Source organism: Ovis canadensis, chromosome 1, assembly GCF_042477335.2.
Source record: "Ovis canadensis isolate MfBH-ARS-UI-01 breed Bighorn chromosome 1, ARS-UI_OviCan_v2, whole genome shotgun sequence".
NCBI classification, from domain to species: Eukaryota; Metazoa; Chordata; class Mammalia; order Artiodactyla; family Bovidae; genus Ovis; species Ovis canadensis.
The window spans coordinates 8,311,564-8,327,108 of NC_091245.1; the positions used below are offsets into that span (position 1 = coordinate 8,311,564).

The window sequence follows — 15,545 nt, forward strand, 5'->3', positions numbered from 1 at the left end:
GTGCACATGTGTGCGTGCCCCGATAGTAGGGAGCAAAAGGAAAGCCAGGCCGTGAGCCAGTGTTGAGAGCGTGGGGCGTCTACAGAAAGAACCCCGCCCCCGCCAAAGGGGTGTGTTTTTGTGCAGGTCTTAGCCTATCAATAACCACTGTTGTGGCTGGCCCGGCCCTCGTGGTTCCTGTTAGGATTGCAAGACGCCCTTCAGCAATAACCATCCGGAAACTTTGAGAAAATAAAGGTTTATTACTTACAGGACCTGGAAGGTACACAGCACACCTGGGACCACACAGCAAAGTCATGGATAAAGAGAGCTCAGGGACACGGGCCTGGGGTGTTCTGCCTTTATTGGGGTTGAGGCAGGGGGGCTCTAGAGTTTCGAGGGCTCACTCTTTATTGGTGAGTTTTAAAACAGAAGAGAGGGGAATGTAAAGCGTACCAAGACAAAAGAACAAGTGGCTCGGAGGATCTGCTACTGAAATCAACCGAAATCTCTACAACAGAGGCGCCTCAGTGGGGAGAGCCAGCCTGGCTGGGATCTAGTCCTGGGGCTGGCAATGTGTCTATTCAAGACAGCCGTCGCTGGAGTGGATGCCTCTTTGAAGTGGATGCCTCGGCAATCAAAGCCTAAGTCAGGCACTTGCATTTCAAAAAAAGAAGAAGAAACACACGCAAGTGTGAAGGCTCGCTCTAGGGTTGCGGAGGAGGAGGTCACAGAACGGGGATAATGCCGGGTAGTGCTCACCTTTCCATGGCGCTATCTGTGAGCGTGGAAGAGAGGAGAGACATCTGTTAGCATCTGTCCTGTCTAGCAGAACTCTTCTTCCTTCAATAGGTCACTTTACAGGTGGAGCAATAAAAGGTCCAGAAACACGTTTCATGAAAAGTGCATGTCATTCCTGCTTCTTGGCCAGGTCCCCCTCAGAGGGCCTTTCTCCCTGCATTTTTGTTGTTTCTGTTAAAATAGTCATTTACTGATTTGGCTGCTCAGAGTCTTAGTTGCGGCACGTGGGATCTGGTTCCCTGACCAGGGATCGAACCTGGGCTCCCTGCATTGGGAGCACAGAGTCTTAGCCCCTGGGCCACCAGGGACATCCCTCTCCCTGCATTTTTAACCATCGTTTCCTCCAAAAGTTGCCCCCGCAACCTGCACCTCCCCAGATGGAACAGCCACAACCTCACCTCTAGACCCTCTCCCTGCTTCTAGACCCTCTCCCTGCTTGGCTTCTCTTTTCAAAACCTTTCTCCCTACGACATGTCCTTTGGACCCTGTCCAGGTCAGAGCCCCCGGCAGCTGTTAACAGCCCACTTCCCATGTGGAAGTACACCGGGGCCACCTTCCACATCCTGCTCTCTAGGGGTGAGTCCTGGGACTTGACAGCGAACCTGCACCCCAGTGGCTGTTGGAGGGTGAGGGGACCTACCGAGAGGCTGATGCGTCAAAGCAACACTGGGCAAGAACCATCCTGGACGCCCCCCTTCAGTGCTGAGCATAAAATTATACTAAGTGCGACCATCAGCCTTGAAGAGAGTCAACACCTGAATTCTGTAAGAATGCTCTAAACAGAGGACAGTAAAAACTCAGTAGCATTTCTCTAGCACTTACTGCACACAAATCACTTGGCCTCTAGCCCTGGCAGGCCTTCGTCTAGTTTATGCTTCCTCTATTTAGCATCTCCTCGTCTAGACTCAGGGAGTCGGGGACCAGGCTAGTGAGAGAGATATGAGCGTGCATCTGCAAATTAAACTTGGGACGCATAAACCTCAGGGAATCAGAACCCCTAGTCCGTGGGGGTAATTTGTTCTTTCTCCCTGAAATCTGACAGTATGAAAGATCATTGTCTTAGCCTTGATGTTGTAATATGCTCATTGTAAGGGCCATAATGACTGGAACATGAAGACGTCATACCCAGGAAAGGAATAACCCCACTTCCCCCAAGAGAAGTCCTAAAGTCTGTTCACAGGGCCAGAAAAGGATCTGACACCAGCGATGACATCTCCGGTCATAGTTTTAAAACGGCCTTTTAAAATGTCCTTGAAAGGGACCAGAATGCATCTCAATCTCACAGAGTTTAAAATAGTGCTTTAATGACACAAGCATAAATGAATAATAATAATAAATATGGTTAGGCTGTGTGTTTTTCCCCCAAGGGAAGTTTTTGGCAAAGCACATTGAGTATTTGAATCCAAAATATTTGGAAGACATACTTTGAGACAAAATAGTTTTGAGACAAAGCCAAAATGATTATGGGGGCTCATTCTGATGTTTAAATGCCGTCTCACTATCAGTGTAGAAAGGCTTTTTATAAAATATAAGAAAAATAAACCCCACTTGTTTACACCACTTTTACTTAAAATGTTCTTAATTACTATAACTCTGGAGGGTTCTCATCCAGACAGGTCCATTTTTCTTTCCTGCCAACTAAGCCACCTTAACACACAGTGGAGAATTCTTCCTCAGAATTTCTGAGATTGCATCGATATTAATTTTGCTGGTTCACTTATCTCTTTCGAAAGAGCTGTGCTGCGCTGTGCTTAGTCGCTCTTTGTGACCCCGTGGACTGTAACCCACCAGGCTCCTCTGTCCCTGGGATTCTCCAGGCAGGAATACTGGAGTGGGTTGCCATTTCCTTCTCCAAGGGACCTTCCCGACCCAAGGATCAAACTTGGGTCTCCTGCATCCCAGGCAGATTCCCTACCATCTGAGCCACTGGAGAAGTCCAATCCACATTTCATACAATTCACCTATTTACATGCACAGCTTTACAAGCTAAAGCCCTCTGGCTTTTAGCTTGCTCACAGAGCTGCACAACCACGGCTTCATTTGGTTTTAACATCCATGCAAGAGCCAATGGATTGACATTCAAAGGAGCCCAGGCATTAGGATACCAGCCTGATCCTCGTTTCTAGTAACTTCTGTATTCTCATCACAACTGCCACTCTCAAAAACACTCACTTTCTAAATTCCTGTTAATGCTCCCAAATGAAACATGAAAGCTTCAGGCTGTCAAATTTATCTTTTGCCCGAATTTTCTTTAAGTCTCAACCCAAGCCTATTTACAGCAAAGCATCTGCTTTTAAATCATTCCTAACAAAACCTAACGAGATAGCCCGCATCCAAGCAAGGATGCTACATCCTCCGGGCACTCACTGGAGCTGGACAAACCGCCTGGACCACTGGACGAGCGCCCTGACATAGTCGCTGAGCCCTGGTTTCTGGGAGGGCCCAGGGCACTTGAATGTGCCCAGCAACCTCGCATGCCTGGCCCTGTCCATGCCCAGAGATGTGGTCAAGGAAGAACTAGCAGAGGCTAAGTAAGAAATCCACGGGTGGCGAAGGACTAGAGAAAGCCAAGACAAGGCGTGACTGACCTGGGTCCTCTGGCTGAGGATGCATGAGGCGGAACGGCACCTCAGTGGCCACTTCACTAGAAACAAAGGAGGCAGAGCGGTCAGGATGCACACGGTTGTAAATGCACAGCTGACAGCTGTGGTTGCAGAGCTTCGAGAAAGATCCCCAGGCCTCAGCTGAAGGAGGACTCAGCGAGGTCCAAAACAAAACAAACCAGAAATCAGGAAGTGGTCAGGAAGGGATTTTTAAATGTATTCCCTGGAATGTGGTCCGGAAACTCCACTTGCACGAGGCTGAGGCGGCCAGGATTTTGGGGTTCCCCTTCCTCCTGGTTATTAGTTTCAGGGACATGCTAAGTAGTGGGACGTCTAGGGACATAGTGTATGCTAAGTTAATTCAGTTATGTCTGACTCTTTGAGACCCTGTGGACTGTAGCCTCCCCAGGCTCCTCTGTCCATGGGATTCTCCAGGCAAGAATACTGGAGTGGGTTGCCATGCCCTTCTCCAGGGGATCTTCCCAACTCGGGGATCAAACGTACGTCTCTTGCATTGGCAGACGATCTCTTTACCACTAGTGCCACCTGGGCTCCCCTCGTGGCTCAGAAGGTAAAGAATCTGCCTGCAATGCTGGAGACCTGGGTCTTGTGGAGAGCAGTCCCTTGTGATGAGCAGAGTCCAGCCAATTCCAGAAGCTACAGGACTTTGAGGTAGCTTGGAATTTATACAGAAAAAGGAGGGCAGGGAGTCAGGAAGGGACAGAAGGAAAATCTGGACACAGGAAGAATGGAAAGGGGTTGGGGGGTCGGGGAGGGGACAAGGGTTACTCCCTGTTTCACCCAGGACCCACCGCCTCCCACCCTGGGGTCACCGCTTTGGTCAAATCTCATCTGTTGCTAAGGTGCCCTGGTGGGTGCCCGTGTGGCCGGGGCCTCGGAGAGAGGTTGCCCTGGCTCCGCGGGAGGGGGGGGCCACAGGAGTCAGTGACGGAGCATGTAAGGCCAGCGCCTGCCTCAGACGCGTCTGCCTGCTGCCTCTGTGTGCCTGATATAGAAGCCCGCCGTCGCTATTCACAAAGGCCCAAAGGTGGAGACAAGCCAAGGGTCCACCCACAGTGAATGGATGAACACAATGTGGTCCACTCGCACCGGGGACTGAATCTCAGCCACAAACGGGAGAGAAGCACTGAGGACAGGGGCTCTGCAAACGTGCCGAGCGGAAGCTGGTCCCGCGGGGACAAGTGTTGCCTGATCCCGTTCATGTGAAATGTCCAAATGAGGTGAGTCTACAGTGAAGGCAGATTAGCAGTTGCCGAGCAGTGAGTGGGGAGACTGGGAGAGATGGCTCCACAGGCACGGGGTGTCCTTCCCGGACGGGCAGAGGGTACAAGAACTGGAGAATCGTGACAGTCACGCAACTCTGCGAGTGTCCTTGACGCCACTGAACTCTATCGTTTGGTGTTTTTTTCTGTTTTGGTTGCACCAAGCAGCGTGAGTCTTAGTTTCCCGACCAGGGATTGAACCTGTGCCCCCTGCATTGGAAGCACAAAATCTTAACCAGTGGACCACCAGGGAAGTTCCTGAACTGCACGGGTTTAAAAGGTTAAAATGGTTGTGTATATTTCACCCCTGAACACACGTGCGTACACACAGAGGCAACTGCATGGATTGTGCCTGTGTGTCTAATCTATGTGTGTGTCTTCATCCAGGGGCAGACCTAGCTACAGTCTCCACGAAATGTCCCAGCCTCACACCTGTCAGCCAAGGTTTGCACAGTGTGAGCGGGCAAGTTTCCCTACGTTGCTGAGCATGGCACTGGGAAACCGGATTTCACTGTCCTGTTTTAAACCCCAGGTTTGTCCCCTTCAGACCCTGGAATCAAGCAGAGAAGTATGGCGACGAGGCTTACCTGGAAGTGAGCTCTCCCAGAAGGCTAGGAAACAAAAACACAAACGGGGCTATGGAGACTGTCCACGGTGTTAACACGGCCCTCCTTGCCGCTATTCAGAAATGGATGCATCCCCCTCGGGCCCTTCATCACCCACAACTTTCAGGATCTTTTTGCTCCTCACGGTGCACTCCACTATTCCTCTCTGCTTGTGACTTCATGTCTTTCTCAAGCGGATTAGTTAAAAAGAGGAATCACTTAGGTTTAAGCCCTAAAGTTCAAGAATAAACCCCAGTCCAGAATTTCTCTCGTGGCCACAAAGGTCACCATGAAATACCTGCTAAACGCTTAGCTTGACTGCTACATTCACCTCTGTTTTAGAGCCTCTCAGAGAAAGTGAAAGAAAGCACTATATACTTTATAGATATAGATACTATATCATATATATATATCATTTCATATATATCTTGTCCTTGCTGCAGGGCATTTTGGATCTTAATTCCATAGCCAGGAATCAAACCTGGGTCCCTGGCATTGGAAACACAGAGTCTTAACCATGGGACTGCCAGGGAAGTCTCAACACTATACGCTTTGTAAAACAGGACAACTACAATGTTGTGTTAACAAAATCTGCAAAATCAACCCATGTTCTACTCTGTGGTCCCAACCAAAATTTGGGGAACTGTTTGTCCACTGAGACTTATAGAATAAACACATAGATTTGCCTTGATGGCTGAACTACCCAGGACTCATTAAGGTAAAAGGCCAGAGCCTTTGGCAATGGAATTTGAAAAGGAAAATGAGAAGTTGAATTTTTCCCTTTTGATGAGATTTCTTTCTTTCTTTTTTTTTTTTAGACCATGCCACGTGGTATGTGGGATCTTAGTTCTCCAACTAGGAATTGAACCACACCCATTGAGTTGGAAGCACACAATTTTAATCACAGGACTGCCAGGGAAGTCCCTTGATGAGATTTTTAAATTGAAAGAAATTGAATTCAAAAAAAGATGGAAAACCATTTCCTCAGAACTATGAGATATCTGTGCTGTAGTGTGAGAAGGAGACTCCCCAGTCCTGTAATGACTTGGGGGGCGAGAAGGCCCCCCATCATGGATGGAGCCTCCTGAGACGCACTGTGACCTCTTTTCCCAGCTGCCATGCTTTTCTGAAGAGAACTAGAGAACTCTTCAAGGAAATTAGAGATGCCAAGGGAACATTTCATGCATGGTCTCAATAAAGGACAGAAATGGCAGGGACCCAACAGAAACAGAAGATATTAAGAAGAGGTGGCAAGAATACACAGAAGAACTGTACAAAAAAGATCTTCATGACCCAGATAAGCATGATGGCATGATCACTCACCTAGAGCCAGACATCCAGAAATGCAAAGTTAAGTGGGCCTCAGGAAGCATCACTATGAACAAAGCTAGTTGAGGTGATGGAACTCCAGTTGAGCTATTTTAAATCCTAAAAGATAATGCTGTGAAAGTGCTGAAGTCAATATGCCAGCAAATCTGGAAAACTCAGCAGTGGCCACAAGACTGGAAAAGGTCATTTTTCACTCTAATTCCAAAGAAGGGCAATGCCAGAGAATGCTCAAACTACCACACAATTGCACTCATCTCACACGCTAGCAAAGTAATGCTCAAAATTCTCCAAGCCAGGCTTTGACAGTACGTGAACCATGAACTTCCAGATATTCAAGCTGGATTTAGAAAAGGCAGAGGAACCAGAGAGCAAATTGCCAACATCTGTTGGATCTTAGAAAAAGCAAGAGTTCCAGAAAAACATCTACTTCTGCTGTATTGATAACGTCAAACCCTTTGACTGGGAGATCACAACAAACTGGAAAATTCTTCAAGAGTTGGGATTACCAGACCATCTTACCTGACTCCTGAGAAATCTGTATGCAGGTCAAGAAGCAAGTCAGAACTGGACATGGAACAGCAGACTTGTTCCAAATTGGGAAAGGAGTACATGAAGGCTGTAGATTGTCACCCTGCTTATTTAACTTATATGCAGAGTACGTCAGGCGAAATGCTGGGCTGGATGAAGCACAAGCTGGAATCAAGATTGCTGGGAGAAATATCAATAACCTCAGATATGCAGATGACACCGCCCTTATGGCAGAAAGCAAAGAAGAACTAAAGAGACTCTGGATGAAAGTGAAAGAGGAGAGTGAAAAAGCTGGCTTAACACTCAACATTCAAGAAACTAAGATCATGGCATCTGATCCATCACTCCATGGCAAATAGAAGGGGAAACAATGGGAACAGTGACAGACTTTATTTTCTTGGGCTCCAAAATCACTGCAAATGGTGACTGCAGTCATGAAATTAAAAGACACTCCTTGGAAGAAAAGCTATGACCAACCTAGACAACATATTAAAAAACAGAGACATTACTTTGCAAACAAAGGTCCGTCTAGTCAAGGCTATGGTTTTTCCAGTGGTATGTATGGATGTGAGAGTTGGACTATAAAGAAGGCTGAGCACTAAAGAATTGATGCTTTTGTGGTATTGGAGAAGACTCTTGAGAGTCCCTTGGACTGCAAGGAGGTACCCGTAGTGTATGTGTTTTGCAGTCTGCTTTTCTATCTTTTTCTCTGTAATGTTACATCAGGCAGAATTGTGAAACTAGACAAATAGAGTCTTTCTCAAACCCTACCATGTAATGGGTAGAATCTGTGGACCTTTCTTGCTTTCTGTCTCCCAATCGCTGGGGAACAAAACCATTCAGATGGCTGACGGCCAGACAGAGCAGGTGGCATGTTGGGGCATGGACACTCACCCTGACACCGTGAGCTTCACCTTGATCTGGTAAGACACCAGGATCCCCATGACGGTCTTGTCTATTCCCTCCTTTATGCTGTTGAAACAGAAAAGAAAAATGGAAGAATGCAGAGGAGCAGTAGGAAGCAGAGACCCGATGGATCAACCCTTCTCCCTAGGCTCCCCAAGTAGGGGACCACCCTCTCCAAGAGACCAGATCATTCGTGTTCTGCCATGTCCTCACTGTGGAGCTGGAAGGCAGCCCTGACACTGGATGGATCGGGGGCTCTGGATTTATCATCATTCACTAAGTTGCTTTGTATCCGACGCTTTGCAGCCCCATGGACTGCAGCGTGCTAGGCTTCCCTGTCCTTTGCTATCTCCTGGAGTTTGCTCAAACTCCTGGGCTTCCCAGGTAGCTCAGTTGGTAAAGAATCCACCTGCAATGCAGGAGACCCTGTTCAATTCCCAGGTCGAGAAGATCTGCTGAAGAATGGATAGGCTACCCACTCCAGTATTCTTGGGATCCCTTGGTGGCTCAGCTGGTAAAGAATCCATCCATCTGCAATACAGGGGACCTGGGTTTGATGCCTGGGTTGGAAAGTTCCTTGGAGAAGGGAAAGGCTACCCACTCCAGTATTCTTGCCTGGAGAATTCCATGGACAGTATAGTCCATGGGGTCACAAAGAGTCAGACACGACTGAGCGACTTTCACATTCATGTCAGTTGAGTCGGTGACACCATCCAAACATTTCATCGTCTGTCGCCCTCTTCCCCCGCTGTCCTCAGGCTCTCCCAGCATCAGAATCTTTTCCAATCAGTCAGCTCTTCTCATCAGGTGGCCAAAGTACTGGAGCTTCAGCATCAGTCCTTCCAATGAATATTCAGGACTGATTTGCTTCAGGATGGACTGGTTGGATCTCTTTGCTGTCCAAAGGGCTCTCAAGAATCTTCTCCACAGCACCACAATTTGAAAGCATCAACTCGAGGCTGGGGACTAGGGGTGGGCTTTGCTCTACCACTGACTGACCCAGTGTCCTTGGCTGAGCCTCTCATCTGGTGAAACCTCAATTTCCTCATCCATGAAATGAGTAGAAATTTACCTTTCTTACCAAAGAAAGCATGGAGAGACAGGCGTGTTTATATAACACTCCACGAATCTCAGAAGATCTTTACAAACACACATGTCATTTTGAACTTTGTGATTCCTCACCCTTGAGTTCCTGGATCTAGGGTGTTGTCTCCCTGTTTGCCTATCTCCCAGAGCATCACAGACATGCTTAGAATCTAACACGCCAGCTGGAAAATCGTCCTCAGAAACCCTTTGACTCCCATGATCCTGCTTTTTGCCTGATGTTCACTGCCCCAACTGTTCATCTCAGAGCTTTTCCTGACAGCATCACCTGGAGGCGATCTCTGGGGCCGTGGGTCACACAGGATGGGGGTGGGGGTGGTATGGGGAGCTGGCAGTGAGCCCCGAGCCTGGTCACAGCTCCTACCCCCAATCCTCAGGCTCATCCGCACACATGCTGCCAGAAGCGGAAGCCCCAGAGGGCGGTGAGGAGTGACAGGGGTATTTGACTTAGAAGCTTTGATCTAGTTTCTACTGGATCCGCTGGCTCAATTCAGCCCAACATTCTGCGCTGGGTCAGCAGATCAGTGCTTAGTTTCATTTAAATTGAGCTGACGTCCATAGCCCTCAGGACCCCCTGTTCCTTACCTTTCCAGATGGAAATGAATAAATGATGTTTCCATCCTTCGTGAGGCACTCAGTTCAATGCTAGCTGATGCTATTTCTTAGAGGTACTAGCTGACTTTTCTGGAGCACTCACTGTGTGCTGGGCCCCACATTTGATGTGGCCTTTCTCCTGTAATCCATGTCAGCTCTCATACCCTACGGATGGGGAAACTGAGGTCCTTGCTCAGACAGCTGATGGAGTGGCCCAGACGGTCAGCAAGGGAGCGGGGCTTCGGCCAAGGCTGTCTCCAGAGCCCAGAGCTGTAGTTGCTACGTCATAGCAGGCACAGGCGAGGGATCCCTACTTGGGCCACTGAGCGCTGGGTTTGCACCGCCGGCCACCACACCACGTGCCAGCCGTGACCCCAGGACTGGGATGAGAAGGGGCACAGACCCCTTCCCCCACCTCCCCCAGCACCGAGTCTCGGGGGCTCACATGGTGCTGGAGGCCAGGTTCGTGTCCTCATGCTTGATCTTCCCGTCCAGGGCGATGCCCCTTCTCTCACGGTTGTTGGCCAGCAAGGGCACCAGCGTCAGCGTCTTGGTCAGCGAGCTGTTTGGTGGCACTCTTTCCCTGCAGGAAGAAACACGGTGGATTTAGCCAGTTGCTCTCACAGGCTTAAGGCCACCAGGACCCCCAGGAGGCCTTGTCTACGCTCACGCAGTTCCCAGAATCCACATTCCCCACGACTCGTGGGAAAGGCAGCCCGGAGGGGCCGTGCATGTCTTATGAGGAGGAGGAGAGCATGAGTGACGTCTCACAACAGGCTGGCAGCAACCTTGGAGTGTTTCTCAGCCTGCTCCCAGGGCTGAATTTCTGGAATGTTCTGTGAGGTGAAGTGGGACCGACTGGCCCAAGGGTCGGGCACCACACCCAGTTTCCTCCCGAGACTGCATGAAGCACTTGATGGGCTGCAGGGCGATTGGTCAGTGCCAGCAGAGAGCCCGGGCTGGGCGTCGTCCCAGCCAGGAGGGGGACGGGAGTGCCCGGGAGTCTCCCACGTGAGCTGGACAGACTGGGAGGTTTGGGGTTCATAGCAGCACAGGCTCTTTCTCCCCCAGATTACCTCCATCACCAGCCGGGCAGGGCATTCCCCAGCATCTGATAGACACAGGGACCCCCTGCCAAACCATAGGCCTGGGTGCAGCGGAGGGCACCACAGCGTGGTTTCCCCAGGTCGGGCAGCATCCCCGGCTCACAGAGCAGCATCGGAGGCTGGAGAGTCAGCTATGCCGCTCGTCCACAGGCTGCCCCCAGCCCTGTGCTAACAGCCGCCGCACAGCCTCTCGGGCTCTCCAATCACAGAGCCCAGGCGGGCTCTAGCCATGTTCCTGGCATAACCTTCATCTTTGTGCCCGGCCAGGAGAAGGCAGGGCCCTGGAAGCCCTGCCCAGGAGCCAGCCTCGGGCCCTTTCCTCAGCCTGCCTCCAGACAGACAGCAGCCCCACGGCCAGCCTCCTCAGTCTCCCTGGAAAGCTGAAGGCGGCTGTGGCTTCTCCAGCCTCCAAGTGCACACAAGAGGCTCCTGGGCACACCCTTTACAGAATCCTGCTTGAGATAAGGTGGCCCACATCCTTGCATTTGGGACCAGGGGGAATCTTCTGTTAATAAGCTTGGTTTGGGCAGCAGAATGACAGAAGCAGAAATTACCTTGTCAAGATAACTACAGTAGAAACAGGCCCCCGGGCTGCGCTTGGACCATTGCCTGTCCTGCTGCACCCTGGCCGACGGCCTCTGCCAAGACCCTGGACCAAAGCCCCACCTGGCCACTTCCCAGCACCTTTGGGATCTGGGACTGGATGGTAGGTAACAGCTTGGGCATCAGGGCTGACCTGGTTCCCAGGTGGCCCACCCACCAGAGCCCCCAAAGCCTCACTTTCACTCCCACATTTTTGAGGGTACCGAGGATGCTGTCCAGTTTTCTGGGACTCTTTGATGCAAAATGAGCTGAAAAGAGGACCAGATAATGGGGTATATTAGGGGAAACCTCAGCTGGGGACCATTTCCTCCTATTGCTGTTGGGCACATGCCAACAGGTGAGCCGGGACGACTCCCAGGCACCGGTGTGGGCAAGGATGCCATCTGAAAGTGGAACTGACCCTGGGCCTGGCCCAGCAGCGGCAGTCAGCGGCTCATTTCCTGCCTCTCTCCCCTGAGATGTAAACTCAGGCCAGGTTCTGCTTTAAGTAACACTTTATCCCGAAGTGGCCTTTTAAGTATTATGTAATGTTTTCTTGCTGAATCTGCTGTCTTTCCTCACCCCACCGCCTTCCTCCAACGATGAGAGTATTTTTGTCATACGATGGGGCTTGGAAAACAGGAAAACACCTTCCCAAATGACCCTTCCTGGGTGGGGGGGTGGTAACCCCCCGAAAGCTATGTGTTAAATGAACCTGAGTGCCTAGCACAAAGCAAAACTGGCCAGGTCTCCTGCTGCACCACGAAGAAGCCATCGCAGGATTCTCACTTGGGTTTTATTGTTTGTTTGTTTTCCATTTGATTTTTATTCCAATGGAGGGAGAAAAGTCACTCATGACTAGTGGTGGAGTACTGAGATAGCATTCTAATCTCCTCGTCATGGGTACCAGATTTTCAAATTGTGGAGATCAAAAGATAGAGACCCCTCATGTGGGCTGACAGGTTATTTGATGACCTGCTCTGGGGGTCAGAAACAGTATCAGATTCCTACCCACTTATTTAAGGATCAATAGAAAGCTCTAGCCCTTCCCGCTTGTGACGATTCAGGCTTCATTTTTCTGCTCCCCATCATTTGCTAGCTCGACCCAGCTCTCAGAACTCTTGTGACTCTGCAGCCCTTGAAGTGAGGAAAGGGGAAGGACGTGGCAAGCTGGGGAGCTGGCTGACTGCTCTACTTCCTTCTTCAGCAATGACCGAAAAGGGGAACTTGACAAAGAAGCCGGAACCGCCCAGGAAATAGAAACCCAAGCCGCTACTCACTGTGTTTCCTCCGCAGCCACCGGCTTGATGTAATAATCGCTCGAGTAGAGAACCACGTTGGCCACTTGCTCCACTGCAAAGGGAAGACAGCGCAGGGAGGCTCGGGGTGAGGTCCTGCGTGCTGCCTTCCAGGGACCTGGTTGGCCTTCCCTCTCTAATGGCCATCTAAGTGCACCTCTCAGGCTCAGCTTGAAGGCTGAGATTCCTGTCCTGGCCTAGGCCAGGCTTCCCAGGCAACGCTAGTGGTAAAGACCCTGCCTGCCAACGCAGGAGACATACGAGAGGCGGGTTCCATCTCTGGGTCGGGAAGGTCCCCTGGAGGAGAGCAGGGCAACCCACTCCAGTATTCTTGCCTGGAGAATCGGGCAGCACACGATTGTTTGTGGGTGTGGTGTGGTGGATAGGAAGGTGGGCTCTGGGGCCAGACTACCTGGGCTCAAATCCCCACCTAGCCATCAGCGCTGGGGTAGTTACTGAGCTTCCCTGAGCCTCAATTTCCCATCAGCAAAATGAGGGTGATAATTGCATCTAACTTATATAGTTGTTGTGATGATTACAAAGGTGATTTTTAATTTTTTTTTTTGGCCCCACCTGTAGCATGAATAATTTCTCCAACCAGGGATTGAACCCACACCTCCTGCAGTGGAAGCATGGAGCTTCCTGGATCACCAGGGACGCCCTCAAAGAGATGGTTTTTAATTTCCATGAAAATAAAATTTGAGAATCAAAAGAAATAATTTGTGTGAACTGATCAACACAGCGCTAGGCCCATACAAAGTTCTCAATATCTGGCTTCAGAAATTCAACAGCTTCTTTCAAACATTAGGGGTTCAGATGTTAGTATTCATAGAATTTTGAGAAACAACTTAAAAAATAATTATCAAATGGTACTTTCTCCGTCCTGCTGCTTTATGAAATACCATATGGAACACTACATGCTAAGTTGCTTCAGTGGTGTCCGACTCTGTGTGACCCCACAGACAGCAGCCCACGAGGCTCCCCAATCCCTGGGATTCTCTAGGCAAGAATACTGGAGTGGGTTGCCATTTCCTTCTCCAATGCAGGAAAGTGAAAAGTTAAGGTGAAGTTGCTCAGTCATGTCCAACTCTTAGCGACTCCATGGACTGCAGCCTACCAGGCTCCTCCGTCCATGGGATTTTCTAGGCAAGAGTACTGGAGTGGGTTGCCATTACCTTCTCCAGGACACTACATACAACATGCTAAATAATCATGCCGGGTCCTACAGAGACTTAAAGGCATATAAACTAAACTCACATGAAAACAAAGCTTTAATGTAAACATGTATATTAGCATTAAGAAAAATCTAGAATATTTCAGTATGAGTGCATCCGATTCCTGAGCCTTATCTATGATGGATAAGAGGGAGAGAAGAATGTAGTGGATGACACTTAGGTGACCAGCTGTCCCAGTCTGCCTGGGACTGGCCTGTTTTAGCACTGGAAGTCCTTGGTCCTGGTTAACCCAAGACAGGTGGTTACCCTAACTCTATCTCAGTCATCAAGGGCCTGAGGAAGAAGTGGATGGACAGTTTTCCCTTCCAGGTCATTCTATAACGTCTTTTTACTTCGCCCACATGAGGCTGAGATCGCAGAGTATCCCCCCCTCACTTTGACGCCCTTTGACCTGAGGCAGTGTGCTCGACCAGTGGACCAGTAAGTCAGAGGCCCCTCTCCCGAATACATGGGAGGCCGGGCCATCACATGGCGCCACAACAGCAGCAGTGACAGTGGGGATGACCATTTACAAAGCATGTCCAGTGCGCTCAATCAACAGATCACAAAACCCGGGAAGGCAGACCAGGAAGCCCTGCTGTGACTGCCCGCTAGATTCTGAGAGGATGTGCACAGCACGAGCCCGCAGGGGAAGGCCAGGTCCCTCCCACTACTCTGTGCAGAAAGGAAACCCCTCCCCCACCCCCCCTCCCCCCAGACCTGGACCCTCCAGGAAGGCGGGACAAGGAAGGACGGGAAGACGTGCTGTCGGGGATGTTGTCCTAGGATGGAAGACGGCTCTAAGCTGGGCAGGAGGCTACAGAGAGGACACTTAAGCGACCTCCTCCTCTAAGGTCCTGCTGCCCTGACAACAGAGATGAACGGGAGGTTCCAAGGACCCAGAGGTCCCGAGAGACCAGAGGAGAGGCCCGGGAAACACGGCCACTGGGGCTTGGGAGGCTCTGCCGTCCAGCGTGGAGCGGGAGGTCCTACCTAGGACTTTAATCTTCTTCACTGTCTTCTCTGTGCTGTTGGTCACGGCCACGGTCACAGGAATGGGTTCCCCGTGGTAATAGATCTGAAGAAGTTAGCAGATGGGACAGAAAAGGGGAAGAGAGCCTGGTCATGTCGTTCTGAACTCATCCCAGGCCTTTAACTGGAGGCAAAGTGGCTGAATTCCCACGCTTATGAGGAAGGCAAGGTGAGGGCATCGTGGCTCCTGTGGGGATGTGTCTGGAGCAGGCTCTGCCCCGTGTGTGGGAGGCCGAGGCAACGGCGTGGGCTCCAGCCAGAACGCCCGAGTCCTGCGTGTCACGCAGAGCTGGCCCCAGGGCGCTTGAGCGGGATCAGGAAGTTATTTGGGGCAGAATGAGTGAAAAGAGAGGAGAATGTGGTGAGGGGGCAGAGGTGGGGCTCGTCCCGTGGTGACTCCGTGTTATAGCAGACGGGCATGTTGCTGCGCACACACACGTACACGTGCATGCACACACACGCATGCATGTGCAGACATCCGTGCACACACAAGCGAGCGCACCCACACATGCACACTCATGCACACATAGACACACACGCATGCATGTGCAGACATCCGTGCACACACAAGCGAGCGCACC

The 15,545-nt window shown here is 50.6% G+C and overlaps 1 protein-coding gene across 5 annotated transcripts in view; it reads right to left on the reverse strand.

Moving 5' to 3' along the window:
- Positions 1-15,545, reverse strand: part of SAG (S-antigen visual arrestin) — a 39,171-nt gene that overhangs the window by 526 nt on the left and 23,100 nt on the right. For 2 of the 5 annotated variants that reach the window (XM_069585326.1, XM_069585320.1), the window contains 7 exons: positions 14,926-15,010; positions 12,701-12,773; positions 10,178-10,315; positions 8,023-8,100; positions 3,369-3,424; positions 742-757; positions 223-635 (listed from right to left, as the gene is read on the reverse strand). In XM_069585326.1, coding sequence (XP_069441427.1) covers positions 629-635; positions 742-757; positions 3,369-3,424; positions 8,023-8,100; positions 10,178-10,315; positions 12,701-12,773; positions 14,926-15,010 — 453 coding nt within the window. In that variant the 3' untranslated portion in view covers positions 223-628. Of the gene's footprint in view, positions 1-222; positions 636-741; positions 758-3,368; positions 3,425-5,253; positions 5,278-8,022; positions 8,101-10,177; positions 10,316-12,700; positions 12,774-14,925; positions 15,011-15,545 lie in introns of those variants that run through there. The other 3 variants (XM_069585304.1, XM_069585309.1, XM_069585302.1) reach the window with 2 other exon arrangements.